Consider the following 24,772-nt stretch of genomic DNA (forward strand, 5'->3'; position numbering starts at 1 on the left):
CCCCCTCAGCAGGCCCAGCCAATCAAGGAGCAGCACAATCCATTACTGTTGTGCCCACACTGCATCACTCCCCATGGCAACAATATCTTCTCATAAATGAATGTGTGGCAACGATGAAAAATTCATGTGTGGCAAGAAGCAACAGTGGAGGAAGACAGTCTCAGTACGAGCGCGCACGCACACACGCACACACACACACACACACACACGCACACGCACACACACACTTCCTTATTTCTGTCAGTACCATTCATTTAGTCATGTACATTAATGTCAAAATCAAAATAGTCTATGTACACGTACATACACACAGACACACACACACACACACACACACACACGTGCGTAGTGATTCTCCTTGAGGTGTTATTTATCAGTGGGCTGATAGTAAAACACAGAGCTCATACTCTGCTTTTACTTGATTGATTTTGGCTGTTCATAACTCCTGCCTGTGTTTGTGTGTTTATCAGCTACATTAGCATCACGGCATATTTAATGTCACAGAACAGACAGACAGCAGATCTATGTTTACAGACAGAGAGTAATACGTTCGCTCTGTTATAGGAGAGGCCTGTTTGCCACCACGGGAACATAGTCCCTGCTCAGTGGACAACATGCAAGCTGAAAATATACTTTGTCAAATCACCAATGTTTTGTTTACAGGGGAATTCAGTATACGCAGAGGCCCTGAGAATAACAAGTCCATAACGAATCCCATTAAGTCTTATTGTGGTGCTTCATAAACTGGTCTAGGACTAGATCCTCCTCGTATACCACGTCATGCTGACTTACACAGACTCCACATAGGTTTAGTCCTGTGTAGCTTATATCTTAGGCTGGTGTCTTGAAAAAGTTCTTAAATGTATATCTTTAGAGTCAAGGCGTTCACTGTGGACACAAAGCAGTCCATATTATGATGGTAGGTGTAAATGTAACATTATTAGATATAGAACAGGCATGCTGAGGTGGTTTCTGTCTAAAAGCAATTACTGATGAAGGATAAATGAATATAACCATACACTACCATTGCTGAATTACTCACTCCACAACTTGTTTTTGAATTCTCGGCTTTTGAACATTAAGCAAGCAGTCAGATCCGCTGACGCCGGCAATTAATGCATCATTATTTGAAAGCAAAGTCACCCGCATGACACAGGGTCATTTTTACAAGGTGTGCGACTGAGTTGTTGCTAGGTAATTAAGTTCAGCATCAACTGCAGTTTCCAATGTTAGACCTTTTCTGAAAATCACCTGAAATTCTGGTGAACCAATCTTACAGTCACATGATTCAGCACTGGATTATCATGTCCTCAGTGAACCTGTTCAGAGAAAGTTTTTTTATTAAACATTTATTTATTTTATCTATATACATTCTACTGACAAATTAACAATTAAACAATCATGTTTTCTACTAAAGGAGTCTCATTAAACAAACGCAGAGAATGGAAAAAAAGTGCCACCCGAATACATTCATCAGAAGGTTTTACATATGTACTTTACATACCTACATACTTATCTATTCAGGAAAATAATGTACTTTAAAATGGCATTTTGATCGTTCTTGGCCACAGCAGACAGCTTGTATGCAGCAAACAGTTGTGAACAGGAAGAGGAGAGTTAAAGAAAACAAGTTTCTGTGAATTTGCGTTTGAGAGATTGTGCTGGCCAGACGGAGGGACGTGGAGTGGTCACCACACCAGCAACACAGCGGCGAGGGGCAGGAGGAACGGGCGGCCATGTTTAAACAGCTGCACTCGCGGCCTCCTCTTCCTCCTCCTCCTCCTCCTCCTCCTCTGAGCAGTACCAGCTTTTAATCACTGACTCAGTGCCACCAAGGCCAGCATCATTCTTAGACGGTGATGCTACCGTCGCCATGGTAACAGTGTACAGCGGCACGGCGTATGCGGTTTGGGTGCATTTCCTTGGGGAAGCGTTTATCACTACCCCCGCCACAGCCGAGAGAGACGTCTCCTCCTGATGTATCACGCGTAGGAATCTTACACAGGTCTAACGGGCATTCACTTAAATGTATAAACAAACAAACAGGATATTTCACACTAAATAAGTTTGCTGTTTATTAGTTCACTGTGGTGTCCAGCCGACGACCAGAGAGAGAGAGTAGGGACGGGAACATCGAAGATGCTTCTCCATCTCACTGCAGACTGTTAAAACAACGGCATCTAATGATCAATGATGGTATGGAAACTGATAAAGTTGTGTTGTGTGTGTTAGTTAGTTTAGTCTGTTTCATGTGCTGATTTGTGCCCAAGGGAAATGTGTTTCCTGTGAGGCTATGGAGGCACTAGAATCCGCTGAAGTTCAGACACGTCGCTGCAGGAGCTGAAGATGCTTATAGGCCTAATCTGAGGGACAAGATCACAGGGGAATTATGCAATCGGAAATGAATCGCTTCTCAATCTCTCTGAGAGAGACGGCGCTGTGATGATGCTAAGCTCTTGTAAAGTTCAGCAACACTTGTTATGTTTATCTTTTAATTAAATCAAATGTCATGCACTGTGTCAAGTTCCTATGCTGCAGGCACGCACTCAGCCGTCAGGTAGATTGGAGAATGACTAGCAATGATAATAAACTGAATTAATATCTGCTGGCATAAACCCAGGTGTTGACCGGCGGCAGGCAAATCAAAGTATAGGACATAAGGGTTAGTTCCGGAGGCAGGGGTCAGTTTGATATGTGGGGGTTAGTTTGTGCAAGGGCAGGTTAAGTGGTCAGGGTGTGTTTTCTGTATTGGCAGAGCTCCCTGGAGTGTGTGTGTGTGTGTGTGTGTGTGTGTGTGTGTGTGTGTGTGTGTGTAGAGAGAGAGAGAAAACACCACCATGTAGTACCATCATGATAAATGATAAAGACAGCAGCTTGACCACAGCAGAAGACTTCTGTCTTCTTTTTTTCTGTCTTTTCCTCTTATCCTTCTATCTCATCCCTATTTTCCCTCTTTCTATTTTCTCTTGTGCACACACACACACCCACAGTCTTTTGCAGGTTTTCTGTGTCCTCTCAGAGCAGGAGTTCAAACAGCATTCTTGTAGAGATGATAGCCTCCAAACACAGTGCTCACTCCTTACACATCCAAGAGGGCTCTCTCAGACACACCTGATGGCCTATTCCCTGTGAACTACTGGTGAGTGGTAGAGACCTATAGTCAAATACAGTGTGTGTGTGTGTGTGTGTGTGTGTGTGTGAGAGAGAGAGAGAGAGAGAGATATGAATGTGAGGAGATTGAACAAGTGTGAGAGTGAAAAGGAAAGTGGGTGAGAGAGAAATAGAGCGAGAGCGAGAGAGAGAGAGAGGATATCGAGGAAAACATTAGAGTCGGATAATGGTTTGCAGAGTGGTGAAGGGAATATGAATATGCTCTTTACTGTGCACAAAAAAAATGTAAGTTCTGTGCACACGCACTGTCTGTCTGTCTGTGCGGGTACAACGGAAAGATGTGAGAATTGTGATAGATGGAGACATGGGAAAAAGGCAGACTTTATTTGAAAACCTACGTTGGCCTAAAGATTTCTTTATAGTGACTAAGGTTTGAGATTGGAAAACCACCATTAAGATGGTATTACAAATGTCAGTCTTCCGTTTTAATTGCAAGCAAGACCCTACATTTCCTCAGCTGTGATTAATTAACATAATTAATACTGTCAGCATTTGGCTTATTACGTGCATGAAATTATAAAACGCATAATTTTATATCTCTAATATTATATGGATTTTAGACCCTAAAGCTTTTTAAAATTAGCCCAGGATATCATTTAAGCGGCTTTCTAATAATCCTTGTATTATGCCTAATTTTCCAGTCATCTAACGAAGTCTTTGAAAGAAGCTTAGCGGAATAGCCTCTGTCAGGTAGGCTACGTATCAAATGCTTGGTAATGAAATTGGTTTTTACTTTTGTAGCTTGAATTACATGATATTATTAAGATACAAAAGCAAGAGACAAAAGACAATGAGTAAATACGTGTGTTCACCACAGGCCGAGCTCCTCGGTGGCCTTACAGGCCTGCCTGAGAAATTAAGAAAAAACACGAAGAGGAATCCGAGGAGATGAACACAGCACTTGTACTCTGTACTGTTGGTGTGAGGCAGAACTCGGCTTGTGTTTTCCCATTAACGTCAAAAGTCAAGGGCCTCGTTTACACTAGGGAGGCACCACTTTCTGAAATGAACGATTTTGTGAGAGAATGTTTAAATGTGGCAAGTTTTTGAACACAGTGCTGATATTTTCAGGCATTGCTCAGCGGCCATTTATGATTTCTTGTCATTGAACGAGCCTTCCCTTCCTGGGGAATGTGTTTGTGCCCCCAGCAACAGCCGTGTAAACATCGCTCAGAAACATCGTTTCGTGTTAGAGACGTGTTGCTCAAACTGAAAGAAATCTGTATGCAATACTTGACTTTTGGGAATTATCCATATTAGGTTATTTAAACAGTTTTATTTATTTTATTTTGAATCGATTCGAGAATGCATATGATGTAAATTTTAAAACAGATTGGTGCTGCTGTATCTCACCTGCTGCTCGTCATACTCAGAAGGACACACCCATGGGAGGTGCTAAAAAAACTATATGTATGTATGCAGTATGCATGCTCAATGTGTAATTATTTGGGGCTAATATTTGACCATTTAACTTATTTGGATATGGTGTTTGTCAGTTGCTTGTGATGACATATTTTAGTGTTTTATATATATATATATATATATATATATATATATATATATACTTTAGTGTTATATATCTGTTATACCCAGGGGGGATAACACCTCCACCTCTGCTCCTGTAGTTATCATGGCTGTAAGATCTGGCACACCAAGCTAAGTATAATCAGGTGATTGAATACTTCTTTAATAATCTGATAAAGCTCTGTTTATTCTATGGGATCTTAACCCTTATAGCTAGAACACAGCTCGTAATCCATAGCATAGAATTTAAGCAGAGTATGTAAAACTTCTAGTACATCAGCAGTGGTTCTCATTATGGTATAGTATTTATAGTACTCATATTTGAGCAAGTATGAATACTATACTCTGAGTTGAGCTTTAGTACCACAGAGAATGTACCCAAATGGATTTTGACATGGTGTGTATTTCACATGGTACATTACCATGGACATGATATATGGTATGATCAGCTGAATGCCACTGACAAATTATGTTTTTATGAACTATGACTTCTTATGCGCTGTGTTTGTGACTTTATGTTAAAATATAGCTTAGAGACACATGTCAATTCAAACACCTGGGGCTTTTAAAATGTTGCCCTGCACCATTACTAGAAAATAGAGCTACTAACCACTTAATAGCTTCTTTGGCTCTCCGCCATAACATGTTTGGTTTTTTTTTTTTGTCTAGGCTTGTTTTAAGCACACGTTATAGTGTTACAGTAATGCATGCCACAGTTTCAAGCTTGACAATTTTCAGCACTGGTTTTCACATTTATGGCAACCTCTCTCTGCTCTTCATAGCCATGACATCTGGAATATTACCTTAAGTATAATCAGGTGATCAAACTCTTGCATTTAACTCCTTACCTGTTAATCATTTACATTCAACAGTCTAGTGATCTGCCTTCATCTTACCCACACTGCACTAAAATGAAAAGAAAGTACATCTGGGAACACATAAAATCATAACAGCAGGTCATTCTGAAGGTGTAAGTAATAATAATAATAATACTGGTCTTTACATTTACAGCAAGCACTCCACCTCTGGGGGCGCTTTGGGCCATGCTAAATATGACCAAATTTGTAAGCGTTTTGTATTTGATATTTCATATCAGCGCTTGAAAAAGAACACATGCTCTGAAACTGTTTACTCTGGAGCAGACCTGAGAAAGCACCCGGCAGTTACATTACACCCCTTTAACTTCAAACTGGCTACCAAGAATTTGTAATTATCGTGCATTTCAAACCTACCAAGTATTTTGTGACTTGTTTTCATTTTTATGGTAAACAGCTCGTGAATTTCCGAAACATTTATAGGAAATATCACTTCAGCTGATGCTAACATCGCACAGGCGATGTGTGTGTGTGTGTGTGTGTGTGTGTGTGTGTGTGTGTGTGTGTGTGTGTGTTGCCCGCCAGATAATTGGCACAATGTATGTCTTTATTTAGCCTAGGACATCAGTGTGACCAGAAACTAATTTAGCAGTAAATGTAACTGGTTGCATTGATGCAACAACACCAACGTTATCGTCTGTGATGCCCGTTTGTGGTCTGCTGCCGGTGCCTGTAGCTTCACCGGGTGTGGGTCTGCGTCTGGTCCGGACCTTGTCCGTGCGTGTTGGGCAACTGCGGTCTTCGATTGGCGCAAGTGAACCCAAAGAGTGCAAAGCAAATGGCTTCAGCATTTGGGAGTTAGGACAGATGGTTTAAGTGTCTGAAGGGAGCAAAGACAACGCTGGGCCTTCCGAATTTTCTCTTTTTTGTTTTAATTATAAACACAGACTACTGCCCCCTCCTGGTACGCTGAGTTATATCAGTGCAATGTGTTCAATTCTAATCTTTCACAGATGAGTGATGTTGTCATCCGTTGGCCTTACCACTAGTTCTTCAACGTCTGCTTGGTGGCAGGCGCGTCACATATCTGTCCTTCTGTCTATCCATAACCCTGTGCTCTGGCATTGTGTCACTACTCACTTTATTTGACAGTGAATAGAAGACTAAATTATATAACGTTCTCTTCACACACTGTCTCAACACCTGCAGTATTGCAACACCTCAGTGTATCTATAGATGCCATGAAAGATAAGTTTCCTTACTCTGGGTTGAACTTCACTGTATACGATAGCCTATAATTTATGCTGGAGAATTTTCCCACAGGGGTTTTTTTTTTGTTAGTTTTATTTTTTATTTTTTATCTGCAAACTCGGTCAACATAAACTGGATTTGTGATGCAACAGAGTGGGTATGTGCCTGCTTCATGCATCCCTGATCCGCTCACTCTCCCAGTTAAGACAGACCTCTGTCAGTAAACTCCGAATCCACTCTACTTATTATACATATTTTGTTTCCTGTTGCGGTTTTAAGCTGATGATGGATCGAAAACGAACGTGATTTGTTCCACGTGCAGTCTGTTGAACGCACGTGCTACCTGTGATGCTGAAATTGATGAGGGGAGTGTGTAACGGTGACAGGAGACTGTGTGACTCAGGTGTAAGTGTTGGGTTTTTAAAGGGAATAATGACTGCATCACATCGATCGAGCTCATTGATCCGGAGAGTTTATGAATGTACAGCCCTTCTGCAGAAACGTCATATCAATAATAAGGAGTGAGTCAGAAAGAATCGTTGCGGAGATCTCTAGTTATAACTCCCAAGTAAAGGAAGTCTGTGTTGGCGTGATGCCTAGATACAGGGCACATAGACTCACCTTTATTTCTCGGTGCCTTGTAGTGTCTAAAAAATGGAAATAAAAAGTGTGTTTGGGGGGGACTCAATATCTTATAACATAAACTGATAAACATTTTAATAACAGAGTCTGGAGACTAGTAAAGTCTGAGCAAGCTAGAGGAGCACTGAACTAGTTTTGCATGTTGAAACATTTCTACATGCAGAAAACGGTGAGCCTGTCCATCCACACTCTTAGTAGAGCTTCCGTTTCTTTTCTTTTTTTTTGTGTGTTTCTGTAAAGCGTGAACCTTGTCCGTTCAGTATACTGTTCAAGTAGATTTATGATCATCTTTGGATCTCCAAATCCTACTGCAAGAGACAACCCTCAGTCTGACCTCAGTTAGGTGTTAAAAAAGAAAACATAAGCAGTTCAGAGCCGGGCGGATTGGTTTCCCAATGATGCTCTTGGTAGTTGTTTACTGAGAGCAAGTTCCTTGCATAATTAATTGCATCCATTAATGCATAATGTGTGAGATTAATGAGTTCTAATTAAGTGAGTGTTTTATTGTAATGTTGATTGGGCTGTCAGGAGGAGGGCGAGAGCGTGCAGGGTTTAGGCTGTTGTGCACTGTGCGCCGTTAGACACAGTGAAACATGACAGTTCTCTTTTTGACATGACTAATAGTTGAGAACTGAACCAAAGTTGCCACTGGGCAAGTGAGAGAATCGTGTGAAAGGGGGGAGGGGATGCTTGGGGATTGGCTCTGTTTCAATTATAATGTTATATATTTTTCAAAAGAATAGCATGTGTTTTTCTCCAAAACCAACCCAATTAACGGAATCCCCCAGTTAACCTGGGATATTATCTTAGTTCACAGCAAACTCGCATTTGGCTGCCTGTACTTTAACTTAGAATATTTTTTTAAACCATTTTAATTGGTCCAAGCTGCTATGTTTTGATACCTGATACAAGTTAACTTTTTTGTTGATAACTTTTTTTTAACCTTTTCTTTCCTATTCTCAGAATACCTCCACAGCTCTACTGTGACTTAGCAACAACCTGAAAAATATTTGTGATTAAAATTCAATATGAACTTCAACATAAAGTAATGTGCGGCTCCAAAATCACACTTAAGCCCTATCCGGACGGGATTAGTTTTTCAGGGGGACGTCTGTGAAAAATATTTCACCCTTGTACTCAGTGATAAAACTCTTGCATCCGGACAGCAATTGAAAAAACAGGAGGACCCGCGAGTTTTTGGCTTTTTCGGTCACATGACATCGCCTTGTCACATGATAGCATGTTTAATAATGTCACACTGCCAACTCTGATGATTCCTTTTTAACTTTTAACTTTACTACTGTTCAGTTCAGCATTTAAGATCTCCGTTTAAGTTAAGCTATTTTGTTAAACCAATACAGAAAACACATTATAAAAAATCGCTAATGAATGTAAATAGCTAAATAAATCCGTTAAATAAAATAAAATAAATCCATTAAAAAATCCAGTAAATCCATTTTCGCTCGCCGCTGTCTTTACGTGGATCTCCGTGAAAACGCGCGCCCAACGTGTAACTACGGTGCGTGGCAGTGGACATATAGCTGTTTTATTAAACGCGAGGTGATGTCTGCATGTATAAACTCAGACATGTGGATCCGGACGGGACTAAAATTACCAGACGACCACGGAGTACAGCGAAAAACAGTAGGTAATTCCGCCTGTAATTTTCTCTGAGGACGTCTGAGAAAAACACGGACATGCTCGTTCCGGACGGGATTAAAATCACAGAGGACCCCCTGTAAAAGAGAAAATTACCCCAGGACCCCCTGAGAAACTAATCCCGTCCGGATAGGGCTTGATATGGTAGTGACCGTATCAAATGGTAGTGTAATTGGGGTAAGTCCAATTACAAAATAATGGTTTTAGGTTATCTGTAACGTCCATGTGAAACTCTGAGATTTAGATTTCTTTTTTGTTGTCACTGAGTTTGCTCCCAATCCTTCAAGAATGGTTTAAGATCAGAATATCAGAATATCTTACATCTTAATCTCTGGCCAGGTTGGTCTTTGAAAAACATTTTCCTTTTTAGTGGTAAAATTTCTTGGAGGAAACGCAGAGCAGATAACCCTGCATTTCAATGGCATTTAAACAGCCTGACATATGAAAGATCGGCACACTAGACCAGCAGATACACAGAAAAGTCAGTTTTTTTCTTTTTCCTTTTCTTTTAACAGGATGGGGTGGTGGTGGGGTGGGGGGAGAGTTAAAAAAAAAAGGTCTGTGAAACATCATAACCTCCAGAGCACGTGTAGGGGAACACAGCTGGCTGCTACAGCTCAGACTGGGTTTGGGGGGAAAAGAGGCTTTCTCTCAATTAACCAAGATTAGAAAAAAGTCATCATCAAATCATCAAGGGCTTAATATTTATCTTTTGAGCAGAATTAGACAAGTAAGTCTGAGGCTGGGGCTCCCAGACCAGATTTGAGCGCACATACATTATAGAGGGAACAGAAGCATCTCCCAACACCACCACCACCCCCCACCAACTGCAGTGCTTACTGCACCAACAGGCCATTCTGTGTGAGGCACTCATACCTGGCTGGTTTGCCCAACGCATCACAGACGCAGAGGGCAGTTTAACCACCCCTGTGGTTTGTCTGTAGACTAGCCCCAAAACCACTACAGAGGACCTGGGAGCTGGAAGATTCCAGACTGGGACCCTGAAAAGAGAGTCTACACCCTTAAATATAGTTGCCAGACTGAAACTTGCCGTGTTTGTTGTGGAATCTGTGTATGCATATAAAACAGTTGACTTTTTAATGTCTGTGAGCCTTAACTAAAAATTGTATCCAACATCTAAAACTTTAATCTATTCTGGTTCTCTTGTGCTTTTTGATGCAGAACAATAAGGTGTTGTTGTTGTTGTTGTCATTGTTGTCTCCCCCCCCCTGCTGCAGGTTGTTCTAATTTGCACCACCACATGCGGAGCGTGTCGTGCCGGTCTGGACCGTGTCCATCGTCCCCGTCTGCGGTCAGCCTGGACGCAACACCAGCGGTAGCAGCCATGCTTCTGTCTCCACGCACCTCCCGCCGCAGACACAAACACCGCAGCAGAATACACACACCGGCCACCCTCTTCCTTCTGACCACATCCGCCGAAGGGCTGTTTGAACATACAGGCGTACACACATCTTTTTTGTTGACACTGAAAAGTACAACTTTAGAAGGTTGGATGATGTAAGTTTCTCTGAGAGGCTGTACAAGAAATTGCATTTTAATGATTGCACGTAATTAAAAGTGCTGCTACCAACAGAGCTAACACGCTGCCCCCACTGGGCAAATGGTCCCATTTAAATATCCATAATGGCTCCAAATGTGGGCAAGATATCAAGAGTTGTTTATAGCTTATTGCTAACAAATCCACGACTTTAAATCTCCTTCATAAAGAAGCGTGAATATCCTGTCATTCTGAACCACATCAAATACATGTATAGTTAGAGAGTCCCATAACCAATCTATTATGCCTGGCTCCGCCTCTATCATCACAGTCCAGTCTCGGGCTCCGTCCAAAATGGCGTACTTCCCTCCTATACAGTACACCACAGCAGTATGCGATAAAGGGTTGTATGGTATGCATTAAACAGTAAGCGAAAAGAACACGGATGGCTTTCTGAATCGGGAGCCATTTTGAAATACGCGACTGCAGCACACTGTCCTATCCCCTGAGTCAACTGAAGCATTTAACTATGATTGTGTGACATCATATGTCACATGACGTAGGTAAAATGGCGGTGGTATGTGTGAGGTTGTACGCACCTGCACAGTCACCTACTGAAAGAACATACTGCTTCAACAGTTCAGCAGAACATACTGCACTGAATTGTAGTGTGTACTGCTTAAGTATGCCATTTTGGATTGAGCTTCTGTGTTTTTTCGTTCTCTCCTAGTTATCTGTAGCCCCGCCCCTTATTAGTATTCCCAGGTGTGTCTTGCTGGTTTTCCTTGGTGTGACTTGTTGTCACGTAGGGCAACGCCCCCTCTTGTAGCTGTCACTCTGGGTTCCCTCATGTCCGTGTTCCCTGCCTGTTTGTCCCGCCCTGCTCGTTTATTTTGATGATTCCTCGTTTGTTACCACGCCCCTGTGTCATTGTCATCACCTGTCCCTAGTTTGGTTCTATGTATATAAGTCCCGTCATTCCCCAGTCGTGTCATCCGTGATTTTGTCTATCAGTTGGTTTGTTCATCCTGTCGGTTCGTGCATTCGTGAGTTTACGCTGTGTTTCTGTTTTCCGTGTTTGTTCTGCCTGCTCCGTGTTTCCCCGTCGTGTTTAAGTCCGAGTATGTCTGTTGTCATTTCTTGTATGGACTGCCTTCCCGATATGACCTGCGCCCGGTATTACCACTCTGCTTTTGGTATTCCCCGTATTAAATCTCGCTCCTCTCAGCGATTGTGTCCGCCTCCTCGCTCCGTGGCGCGAGCCACGTTACACTTGTATTTAAACCCTAGTTTGTAGCAAGTATAATTTGTTAGCCTGCAATTCATATATCTAACCATATTTATAAAATAAGCTATGTTAAATTAAGTCTCCTTTATGTAATCTTGTGCAATGAGAAATGAGGGTGGGAAAACCAAGAGGGAAGCCGTGATTGTGCCTGTCCTTCACTGTGGGATTATGAAGTAAATCCAGAGTGGGATTATGAAATAAACTGGGTGAGCAGAGTCATGGGGAAAGACTGCAGGTCTCCCTCACCAGAGACGAGACTCCTGCTGTCAACACGGAGGAAGAGAGTGTGAGCAAGAGAGGGATAGAGAGAGAGAGAACACAAAGAGAGCAAAAAAGGGAGAGCTAGCAGGAGAGAAAGAAGCAGAAAGAGAAAAATACAGTGACAGAAAGAGAGAGTTAGAGGGAGAAAGAGAGAGAGAGAGAGAGAGGAGAGTGTGAAGCAGACTGTGTCTCCTCTAGTCTTCTCCCTATACATCAGCAGAAGAACCTCCAGGAAGACATTGGGGAACACTGAAGTTTTCACATGATTTCACTCCTACTGACACACAAGGGCAAGACACACAGAAAAGAAGATGGATGTCTCGCATACAGGAATTCTGCAAACATCCTGGATCTCGGGACACGGGACACCGCTAAGCCGGCGTGGAGCTTCTGCAACGCATTTGACCGTCATCTCCTTCTGTGGGAGATCACAGTGACTCACCACCCTGCACCAGCTGAAAATGCATCTGTACCCATTTCTTCCTACAATGGCCGTTATTAAAATGTCATCACATCTTCCATCATTTTCTAATGTGGGTCTTCAGCTGTTCCACTGGCAAAAGAAACAGCTCAGCTCAGCAAGTCCAGAGAAGGTCCTCATTAACATTACATCACCCGGGACGCCACCTGTTCCGGAACCCCCCCCCCCCCCCCCCCCCCCCCTCGGTAAAAAACGTTCATCACACTTCAGACCACTTGCTGGACTCCTTCCGCAGAGCTGTGCCCTGGGAACGGAGATGACTGACGCCTCCCTGGCCCTCTGTTCCTCTCACTCCAACTAGAGGAACTTGCCGAATGCCTCCCGTCATTTTTCTATCGCCTCCTTCTCCTAAAACTGGAGACCAGAAACACTACTTTCTTAATTACCCAGCATGCACTTCACTACTGGTGGCACATACTGCACACTTGCACAAAACAGTAAGTCCTGAGAGAGAGAGAGAGAGAGAGAGAGAGAGAGAGAGAGAGTGACAGACAGACAGAGAGGCCGCAGACAGGGCCCGAGACTTCCGTCTGGCGTGGCCGGCCCCCACCCTGATGACTCACTCTCCACAGTGAGCTGTAGCCGGGGGACACGGTGTGTGTGTGTGCGCGTGGCGCGTGGCGCGCGTCAGCAGGCTGAGCGCTGGGGACTGTGGGTAACCGGGAGGGTGTCTCACAGGCTGACCTCAGAACTGTATTTCTGTCCACGTGCGTCACTGCCGAACCCGACATCATTCACAACCCACCACAAATGAGAGGTTTTTGCTACAGAAATAAATAAATAAGTAAACTGAAAATATACGTCTCCCCCCGTTACGTAACAGCAGAGAGCCAAACAAACTGTGAGAGGAGGGGCGGCCCTGGTGAAATAAGTGCAGAACGTTCACTTCACAGACCCGGTCCGGAGCTCACCCTGGGCTCCCCCTTGCCCAAACTCCTCTGGCTCGGCCCTGCACGGCTTCATAATTACCTGACAAGACTGGCGGTCAGAGCCACAGAGGCCTTCATTAAACATCAAGCGCAGCTTCTCTCAGACACGGCGAGCCGCACCAGCCTGGCCTGCGGACCGTCGGGACAAACAGACCACTACTGACGGTGGGTAATTCCGCGCTTCAAAAATGGCGGGCCGCGCGAGCGTGAGCCGTGGCACGTGGAGGGAGCACGGCGAGGAGAGCAGGCGTGGAGGCCTGGGTGGAGCGTCTCCTTCTCAGACGCTTCTCCTCACATTGAATAATGGAGCACGTCGGTGTTGGAATGGGAAGCAAGATGTAGTGTGTGCCTGGCATTCATAGCAGTGGGCTTTCATGATGAGGTAATGAGTCAAGGTGTGTGGGTGCGCGATCGCAGGGAGACCAGAACAACAAAGAGAGTGTGTAGAGGAGAGAGGGACGACCTTACCCCCCCCACCCCACACACACACACACACACCCAGCAGGGCTGCCGTCTTAATAAGACTCTTCATTTGGTACCAGACTCTCACACATACCGACACGCTCAGTGAGCATCTTCACTGAAACTAAGAGCTGACAGGAAGAGTTTTTGGAAATAGTTTGGTGCTTGGAGTCCTAATTAAAAAATGCAGCGTGCAGTTGAGGTAAGCACATTCCCCACTTGGACGTGTGTGCAGTTTTATCGTATAAGAACTGATCTGAAGAAGATACAGGTCCATACCCATGCTGCTCTGCCCAGCAGAGAGGTATAACTTAACTTCCTCTACTCTTCCCCTGTTTCATGTCCTGAAAGGCACCATAATTGCCTCATATGTTGTATAACAGCACTTCTCTGCTAGTGCATTTGGCACACACTGCTCCTAAATGTAGCCGTGTGAGTTGGTTCGTGTTTTGAAAGGCAGTGCGGCACAATGAGCTCCACTGCACACAGGCAGTGGCCTGACCTTTGCAGTCCAATAGTGATTAAGGCTCAACAGCGGCCCGATAACCTGCCCCAATGATCTACTGCTGCCTTCACCCATTACGACACAGTCACTTAGAGGGAGAGAGGGAGAGGGGGAGGGGAGAGAGGGCGGGAGAGGAAAGGATGACAGACAGGCAAAGATAGAGAGGAACACAATGCGAATGCTAAAATGGCCACTGGAGGAGTTACTTTATCTGGTGGGCGATGCTCTTCAATCCTGCTCAACAGGCCTGGGACCTGTTTGGAGTCACAAAGTCCTGCGGTATGTCTGCACCCCAAGGGGCTGGTGGACCCAGACACTCTCACAGCCAGAGACTACAGACCACTGAGAACCAGATTTGCAATTATGACCAGCAGAGCGGAAAAGAAAGGAATTGGAGATTTATCTGAATTAAGTCCACAGTGCGTTTCTTCTTCAGTGTATTCATGGTCATATATCTGTGTGAAAACAGATTATGAAATTAAGTGCATTGGATTTAAATCCTCCTTTCCCCCGAGGAAGGATGAAGAAATGTTGAGCAAAATGACAACAAACTAAAGCCTTAATTCCTTTCTTCTATCAGTCAATTAACAAAGTCAGATATGCTAGATATATTGGAGTTTGTCAAAGGAGAGAAGCATAAATCTATTCAGTTTATCCTGAGCCTGCCCATCCCCTCAGCTGAGCTCTATCGGCGTTGTTACCCTGATGGACGGCAACCTCACTGATGCAACCTCAAAAGGACCAAAATTACCCCACACATATTAATCAAACAGTTCTAGAACCAGTCAGAGTTCTAGAACCACCACCCCCCCCCCCCCCCTCCAGTCCTGAGAGAGTTAATAATGTCTTTCATTTCATGGAAATACCAGCGTTACACACCCTCTGAAGAGCAGAGGGAGGAAAAGAGGCTGTTAAAAAGTACAAAACCTCCAGGGATGTTTGATGTGAGCAACACACTGGCAGATATAGTGGTAAAGCAGTGTGTGTGGCCCACGTCTGAGGTGCATTTGAGGGAGTGATTGGCTGCTCTCCTAATGACATGTTGTAACTAACTAAGGTCATTTTCTATTGTTTTGCCACATTCATTATTCAGAGGGCATTAATACTGCATGCTGAGGTGCTGAGGTTAGGGGGAAATAATGGGTTCTCTGTGTTACCCTCAGATGTAGGGCGTGCATGTTATTTATCTGTATGTGTTTGTGGTGGAGTGCGGTTATGGCATTTTTAGGGGGGGCTGATATGAAGGCAGCTGGGCTCAGATGAAGCTATAATTACTGCACAGTAGGAAATATAGCCGATTCTCCCACTCAGCCAGCACAGCACGCTTGATAAAACACCTGGGCTCTGCACTAGGGGTCTTTTGTTGCTGGAATTTTAATATTGCAGTTGTAAAAATCCACAGCCAAACTGCAATAAGAGCCAAGAGCTGAGATTGAGCAGGACACAGTGGTTCAAGGAACAGACTATAGATCGAATGAGGGCTTGTGGTTACAGGGGTGCTCAACTCTAGATAGTTACATAGATAGGATAGATCAATACATCAATCCATCTTTATTGATTCTGGAGGAAACTAGATTCACAGTATTAGGTCCAAACTCAACAGAAATCCTTTAGTATTGCTATGAACATGCGTCCAGGGTATTCTTGTGTGAGTGAGTGTGTGGGTTTTCCAGAATAAAAACAGTCACTCTCTAGTTCAAGGTTGTTGAAGCTGTTGTGCAGATTTCTTACCGACATAAAAGATTTAGTGGCCTCGGTGTTACCCATGAGCTGCAGACACCTCAGTGCATGTATGCGCACACATGCACACACGCACACGCACATACACACACACACACACACACACACACACACACACACACACACACACACACACACACACACACACACACACACACCTCTGTATCGGAAATGTTGACAGCCATGTTACATGCACTTGCAGCAACACAGTATGCAATATTAATACAGACAGTAAATAATAAATGTGCAAAAACAAGACTTCACCAAGCTAAATGGGGTCATTAACACACAATTAATGGAGCGCACACAAGATCTGGAATTATGGAGACGGAGAGACCAGCCCCGCATGCTTGTAATGTTGGCGGTAGTTTAAACCAGAGGTCAGTCCTACTCAGACACGCACCGCAAGAATGAACTCACTGCTGGATTTTCCTTCAGTGCAGTCTGTCTGCTCTTTACAGGATTCTGTGAATCAACACCACTTCACACGTCCGTACCGAGTTACGGCTGTGACGTCGTCGTTTTTCCGTCTCTTGATCTTTGACGAATGAAGCATCAAAGCTCCCAGTTGCCTAATGCAAAACTAATGTAGTGTTTTTAATTTTGTTAACGTGTCCTGCTGTTCTCATTACTTCACATACATGGAGCGGATCTCTTGATAATTTTATATTAGCATTTTAATTTCATTTTATTTTATGTGATTTCATTTTATATTAGAGGTATAAGGAATGAACAGTTCCTAATGTAGTACAAAAATACAAAATATACATATGTGTCTATTTTGTGTGTGTGTGTGGGGGGGGGGGGGGGGGGGGTACTAGAGGGGGTGTTAATCAGAGGAGGCATTCCAGGTTCAGAATGTAAAAGTCCTCATAAGGACTCATTTTGCTCCGGCTTCCTGGATTGTGTTGATTCCACTAATTTTACCTGCCACTAATTGGAAAATCCAGCAAGCTTGAATAAAATCCTGGGAAGGACTTTTTCTTTCTGAACCTGGAATGCCCACCTCTGGTGTTATTGCGTCTCTAGAGGAGGGCTGTGTTCGAAATAGCCTACTACATACTGCATACTGCACTCAGTATATACTGTATTACTGGATACTGCATACTGGTCCTCTTAGTAGTATGCAGTACAGTTTCCAGTATGCGACAAAAGCAAAACATACTACGGGGTCACGTGAACCATGAAGATAGCTCTGTTCGCGTACTGGAATATTTTGCGGAAGTAGTAGGTCATCCGGGAATGTTTCGCGTACTGGAAAAATTAATTTTATTCACCTGCTGCATACTGGATACCGATTTGGGGCCCAATCAGTATGCCAGTAGTATGTAGTAGGCTATTTCCAACACAGTCGAGGTCTGTGAGGAGCGGCAGCTCTGTGGTCCTGTCCAGTGTTAAACAAATCCAGTCTAGCATTTACAAACTTTACCCTTTGATACCTTATTTACCACACCTGCTTCCACTCATCTACTAATTACCCTTCAGACGCTCTAGTGTGTTTTGTAATGCAGGAAGAAACAAAGATGGTGAAATTATAAACGTGTAAGCTCTGCTTTGCCATGACTGCACTGCAAAACCAGAAAGATGCTAAAAAGAACCCAGATGATGCAACATGTGCCAGAAATGTTGAATTATGAATCACTGAAGCAAATATAGGGTTTATATTTCCATATTATCTATTTATGTATCAGTGTAACTTCTGGTCTGGTTTGTTCATATTTGAAAGGTGCCAGCTAATGTCAGCTACAGTTGTGTGGACTACTGGAGCCATCAGGACATCTCTTCCCTCCGAGCAGGACCTCACACCTGAGCGCTGCGTGTCTGAAGCAGGAACATCACCAGGAACCCCTCACGGCCTCATGATGGACTGTTCTCCATGCTGGGTAACAGCTGTTTTCAACTCTTAATGTGAATATGCCACCTGAACCGATAACGTTCCCGTGAACTACCATACCTTCTACGTCCTCTAATATATATACATACACAAACAGTAACTTATTTTGCACTTAATAGTCTTTTTGGGTGCTACACATTTGATGTATATTTGCACATTCCATACTTCAGTTCCACACAGAGCTTATTGTAAGGTTCATTCTGTGCACACTTGCTGTATTCTGAATGACAATACGATTTGTCTGTGTCTCTACTGTGGTAATAAGTCCTTTCATAGCACAATTCTGATCAAACTTTTCTAAAGTGCCACCTTAGGTCGTTTGTACATATTGTGTTTGTGAAACATGACTGAGACACACAAAGGATAATGAGCTCAGTTTTAAACCACACATCATGACTACAGGCAGGACAGCTTATTTTCACCTTTGAAATATTGCTAATGTTAGAGACACGCTCTCTCCTGCTGTTAGTGAGAAACTTCTCCATGTATTTATCACAAGGCTAGATTATTGTAACTTTTTCTGCTCTTCCAAAGAGCTCTATTTCTCACCTACAGCGAGTTCAGAACGCTGCTGCAAGGGTTCTGACCCACAGGAGAAAGAGGGATCATATTACACCTGCACTCCACTCACTGCACTGGTTACCTGTCAGCTTTAGAATAGATTTTAAGGTTCTGGTGATGGTTTTTAAATGTCTTCATGGTCTTGCTCCTCTTTACTTTAGTGAAATGATGGTTAGATAAGTTCCAGTCAGGTGTCTCAGGTCTTCAAACGGCGATCTACTGATGATCCTAACACTGGTCAAAGATTGGTGAGGGTGTTTTTAGCCACTATGGCCCAAAGCTCTGGGACTCTCTTCCTGAAGAGCTGAGACATTTCATCCCTGCACAGCTTCAAGAAGAGCCTCAAAACCTTCCTGTTTAGATCAGCATTTAGAGAGGGGACCTTGATGGTTTATTTTATTTTATCACATTTTATTTAATGACATTGTTTTCTTTCTTCTAATTACTTTAATAGATATGCAATTTTATTTAATTACATTACTTTATTACATTTGTTTTATTTATTCTGTAAAGCACCTTGAGCTGCATGTATGTAAGGTGCTATACAAATAAAGATTTATTATTATTATGTTTCCCTCATTTATTTCCTTCATCCTTGAAACCCCAGTACAGTGTTGCAACCGTAGTGATTCTAGGCCCTGGAGATTAATTTAAGCACAATATACCCTTGTGTTTTTCTCACACAGACACAGAAATAGTCTGGTAAGTGTCAGTTGTGAGTTCGTATGTTGTACTATTGTTTTATGAGGCCAGCAGAAGTTCTGTTCCTCAATTAGGGTTGAGGACTGGGCTCAGGGTTGTTTGTGGACACATGACGCTTCTGTCACTGGTCTTTCCTTTGTACTGTTACTTGTTATTTCATTTCACGTAGAGCCTCTTAGCAGAAGGCCTGGAGGAACCGCTAAAGTGTCGGGGGAGGGACTTCAAATCTCCTCACACCAGATCCTCAGCATGTATTTCAAAATGGACAAAGCAAGGACATGTGCTTAGTGATTGATTTTAATCGCCATCATCACGAGTGGGTGTTATCAAAGGAACAGTTCCACAGAAGGACGTTTTTTTTCGGCGTCAGGAGAAGCCAAGGACACGATGGGTTGCCTGTTCTAAAACCTTTGATTTGAAAACACAGCGTGGCGTACCAATCACAGACTACGTACGGCTCTTGTATAAAAGAAGGTGGTGCCTGAGCTTGATTTGGTGGCTTTGTGGGAGGAGCCTTTCCTTATAGATGTGCTGGTTCTGGTTCAAATCCAACCTTGTCTACATGGAGGTCTGATGGCTTGGTTGGTGGGCTCCCCCTGTGGTAGAGATGAGGAAGTGCAGGTAAGATCAGATCTTCTCAAGATGAGTATCCAAGATTGGGGAGCTATTTTCAATACGCATTAGGATTTAGTTGGCACTTCTTTTGTGGTTTTCTGGAGCAGAACCTCTTTCCTGGTTATTGCGCCAGTGGATGGGGGGGGGGGGGGTAATAGTCTGGAGTTGTTACCCCCCCTTCTCATGGGACACTTGCGGCCTTCGCTGCTCTTAAAACACACTCACCAGCCTTTCAACCTCCAACCTAAGGACGCAATGCTCATACCACTGAACCGACACCAGTTCACACGTCCATATCGAGTTACGTCATCGCAACGTCGCCGTTTTTTTCCATCTCTTGAGTTTTGATGAACGAGGTGGCAACAAAGTGCCCGGATAATTTTATTAACGTGTCCTTCTGTTCTCGTTACTTCACGCACGTGGACTGGATGGTGGATAAGTGTGGGCTCAGCAGAGCAAGGCAAAATAAAAGCCCCTCTCATTCAATTAGCATCTGAGTGGGTTACGGTTCTCCACGCTGGTCACGGGGTTTAGTGGTCGCTAAGCAGCAACTCCTCCTCCCTTTGAGGCAACAAACCCAATCTCACAGCTACGGTGCAGAAGCCCTCAGAACTCGTGCAGTCTGACTTACGGGGTCGCTCCTAGAATACATTAACAGCAGCCACACTTTTACATTTTGCAAGCTGAATGAAAACTCTAAATTTGGACTAAGGGGAGATTCTGAGACGTCTGATTCTTCTGCACTAGCAGATTCAGGCTGTGTGACCTCAGCGGCTGAGTTTGCCCTATACTGTCCTATGAAGCACTGTGAATGCACTACAGATATTTTGTGATCGCTGAGATTGTGTGTGAGGAATAAATCCCAGGATATCTATCCTTTTCTAAGCCTGTTTTATTCTGCTTTCAGACACTGAGAACATCCTGGATCTTGAACTGTATAAAACCCAGGCTGGGCAGAAAACTGCAGTTTTCTCTCAGGAATCCTCTGTTCTAATCCTCATTACCCAAAGTATGTATTTCACACTCTCTCTCTCTCTCTCTCACACGCACACACACATGCACACATGCACTGCAATCCAATGTCAGATCCTCTCTATCCAGATAATGACATTAGAGATTATGATCAATATGACCACACGGACACATCCAAGACTATCACCAACATCCACTATGCTCTTTACCCTAGTGAAAACATGGTACCATAGCAACAAACACTGCCTGAAGGCAATACAGGATCAATTTCAACCCAATTGAGAGAGTCATTAGACAAGAAAGTGCGGAATTGGAGTCTGAGAAGGATTACGTCTGTATTTTTTGTTAAGAAGAAAAAAAATCTGGAATGAATTGTGTGTGTGTGTTACTCTGTGTGTTACTCTGTGTGTTACTCTGTGTGTTACTCTGTTCTGCCCATGGAATTCCCCTGGAAACCACACCAGCCATGTTTGGACTGACGGGCTGGGACTCGTGAGCGCGTCATGCCCGTCATGAAGGGGACCGATGACGGCAACACCAGAGTACCTCGCTTTAAAAGTCCGGAAAAGAAATGGGGATGACTTTAAAGCCTGGTTCTTCCTTTAGTGAGTTTTTATGACCATATTGGTACATTTGTGTGTTTTAGATCCTACGGATGGCTGAGGAAGGAAAGTGAAGACTTCTCTTATTCTTCTATCGATTAATGCGTTGTCTGAACTCTAGTGCTCAATCAATACAGTAACAACGGAGGACTCATGTTGACTTTGGTCAGATCAGTGAAAACAGCAGTGCTTTGCCACCATGATGTGATAACATTAAAATGTTAATAGCGACTGTCAAGGTTTCCTTGGTATCAAGGGCTTCTCAGCCATGGGAGAGTTCAGAGGAACAGCAACCGCGTCTTCTTACAGAAGACCCATCAGTTATGCTGGACCCATCAGTTATGCTGGACCCATGCTTTGTTCAGCAAATCTCTCTTAGCATCACATACAGTAACATATGGGGTGGATCACAGTGTCAGTTCTATCCACCACTGCCTGTTACATTCTGGAAGAGCAATTAGAATTGTAGAATGCATCTCAAAATTTTAGTCTATAGAATTCTACAACGCACCTCAAAATTGAATTCTATAGAATTCTAGAACCCTCCTCAGAGGGCAGAATGAATGGGCTAGTGCCAGCACTTCCTGTGATAGTGATCACTGATCTAAGATATGCTGGCAAGCACCTCTAATTAATGGGACTTCAGGGCTTAAATAAGTTACTGCATAACAGCTCCTTCATCCTCTCAGATATTTTAACCCATTCGGGTCCCACCACCACGACCAGAGCATGCCGGGCTGGATCAGAAAGGCTCGTGCACATCGGACCAGGTGCAGCACTGGACTAGCCGTACAGGACTACAGGATGAGGAGTGTGTCACTGTCAACCACATTCACTGTAGCCACTTCAGAAATGCACCATGACACAACCTCATGACGTTTTTTATTTTTTTAACAGCCTTCAGTTACTGCATTATTCTACTGAAGGGTAAAAAGCAAGACCGGTAAAAAGCTCTAGATTAAATTCTAGATGAAAAATCAACTGAACATACTTCTAAGAGTGGCGATAGTTAAGAAACTGTCCAAACCACTGCAACAAGAAGCTCAAAGGGCCACTGTATTTTAAACGGAGCCAAGTATATCCAAGTACATCTGTCTGTTTTCTGTTTGTGTTGCCTGTAAAATAAAAAATAAAATAAAAAACTGTTTCCAAAAAGCAGATGGAGTCACTCGTCCTCCTATGATATGAATAATAACAGTATTCATGGGAGGCACCTTGCAGTAGACTGCAGATGAAGGAGAATATAATTACTGTCCTGAGTGTCCCTCAGCTCACCGCCTAATAACCGCCAATAAGAAGCCACCATCTTTCTTCCCACTCTGTGTGTGTGTTCATCAAGTCTCTCTCTCTGTTTACTTTGTGTGTGTATCTCATGAACACCAAGAGTCAGGAGATGCCCAATTGCAGAATAACACCACCAGTTAACTCAAATTATATACAGGTGTTGCCACGAGGCAGCAGGTAAGCTTGTGACCACTAGTCACAGCAGAGTCAATAAGCAGCAAAAAGCCAATTAGGCCAGTAATTACCCAACCGCTCAATTAGCAGAAATTACAGACGCAGGCTTACAGTTAGCCAAGCAGCGCTGCCAAATAGCTTTTATATCATACAGTACTACAAAAGTACCACGTGGACTATCAGAGCGGAAACGACTACGCAGTGCGAAATATTGTTCTAAATAGGCACAGAAATCCGCTCCGTATAGCCGCAGCAGAGCAAACGGAGCCGCTCGGCGAAGGGAGAGGGTGTGTGGAGCGGTGAGGCCGCCCCCCTCCTGTGTGTGGGTGAAGCCGTGCGGGGGGGCTCTGGTCCCTTCCCCTCGCGTATGGAAGCTGGCACAGGTGGAGCAGTAATTAACCCAGCTGGCAGCGTGCCCACCGGGTCAGTCTAAAGCAGCTCACGCCGGCTCTGAAGACGTCACACCTCCTAATGCCGCGTCCCTCAAGATCGGAGGGCCCTGGCGGAGAGACGTCAGTCATCTGCAGACGCTCTCCGTCTCCATATTCACAGAGTTCTCCTATATGTTTTCTGAGAGATGTCTGGCGTTTTGTCTGTCTGAGTGGTCGAACGGGGTTCGGGGGATTAATCCTCCTGAAATTACACCGTCTGCCGGGATGGCCGCTCTCACGGCCAAGCGTCTCTGGTTTCTGTTGGCGCTACACGCTGCAGGGACAGCTTAGTGGAGCAGGATCGGCGGATGATTAAGCCTCTCTTCGGGGTTGATTAGTCATGCCTGGCATTACGGGTCCGTTTGTGATGGCGCGGCGGGAGAGGGGGATGAAAACACATCAGAGACATCGCCCGCAATCGAACTCAAAGATGGCCGTCCTGACACCTCCCGTCCTCCAGCCATCCATCAGTGGTGCCCTAAGCGTCCGTTTCCAAGACAACCGAAGGGGCTCACCTACTGGCGGTTCGCCAGAGCTCAATTACAGCTGTTCAGAAATCTGCATCGTAATAGGTGTGTGGAGATCTGTGAGATAGCAGTCATGTCTCGTCTGATGAAGGGGCAAAGGAAATGGCGAAAGAAAGAAAAAAAATATATATAGAGTGAACGGAGCTGAATAACCATCATCTGAAGGAGCAAAACAATGTAGTCAATCTTAATAAGATAGAGAGATCAGAAGGCTTTATCACTCAGTGTATTTCTATCACTGGACTATCACAAACATTTATACACACAGCAGGAGAGCACACTTAGGATATTATTGCTCTTGTCCACTTAATTATATATATTTTTGCTTTGGAAGAAGAAAACATGATTTGAGAACAGCACACTCCAAATTGAAACGTATAACCCTATTGTGTGTGATGAGGTATAATGTCCAATGTCTACAATTTGCTTGGCTTTCAGTGAAAATCTGAAGATTAAAACTGGTATGAGAAGAGTAACACTCAGTCACAACAAACTGACAGTCCAACGGATCTGGAAACCAATATGGCCAGACCAGCACACAGTGTGACGGCTTTTAGCCAATCATCTCAATACCTCATGCTAGAACAGATCGATTCTGTGTTCAGTACAGATAATAACAGAGATAATGATAACCCTGAACAAGCTGGTATAAAGAAAACTACGCCATGCTTGCCTGCACACCGTGCTCCTGGCAGGATGAGAGCTATTCTCATACACATCTGAGATCTAAGAAGTCAAATCAAATGATGGCTGTTTGTAAACATGACCACAAACAAACAAACAA

At 43.8% G+C, this 24,772-nt stretch overlaps 1 protein-coding gene across 1 annotated transcript in view; it reads left to right on the plus strand.

Moving 5' to 3' along the window:
• The window catches only part of LOC143508327 (uncharacterized), a 77,905-nt gene extending 55,183 nt beyond the window's left edge, over positions 1 to 22,722 (plus strand). Inside the window, exons 5-8 of the mRNA XM_076996803.1 lie at positions 10,301 to 10,398; positions 17,953 to 18,109; positions 20,906 to 21,007; positions 21,617 to 22,722. Of these exons, the coding sequence (XP_076852918.1) occupies positions 10,301 to 10,398; positions 17,953 to 18,036 (182 nt within the window). The 3' untranslated portion in view covers positions 18,037 to 18,109; positions 20,906 to 21,007; positions 21,617 to 22,722. The remainder of the gene's footprint in view (positions 1 to 10,300; positions 10,399 to 17,952; positions 18,110 to 20,905; positions 21,008 to 21,616) is intronic.
• The last annotated feature ends 2,050 nt before the right edge of the window (positions 22,723 to 24,772 follow it).

This window comes from Brachyhypopomus gauderio, chromosome 1 (assembly GCF_052324685.1).
Source record: "Brachyhypopomus gauderio isolate BG-103 chromosome 1, BGAUD_0.2, whole genome shotgun sequence".
In the NCBI taxonomy this organism is placed as follows: domain Eukaryota; kingdom Metazoa; phylum Chordata; class Actinopteri; order Gymnotiformes; family Hypopomidae; genus Brachyhypopomus; species Brachyhypopomus gauderio.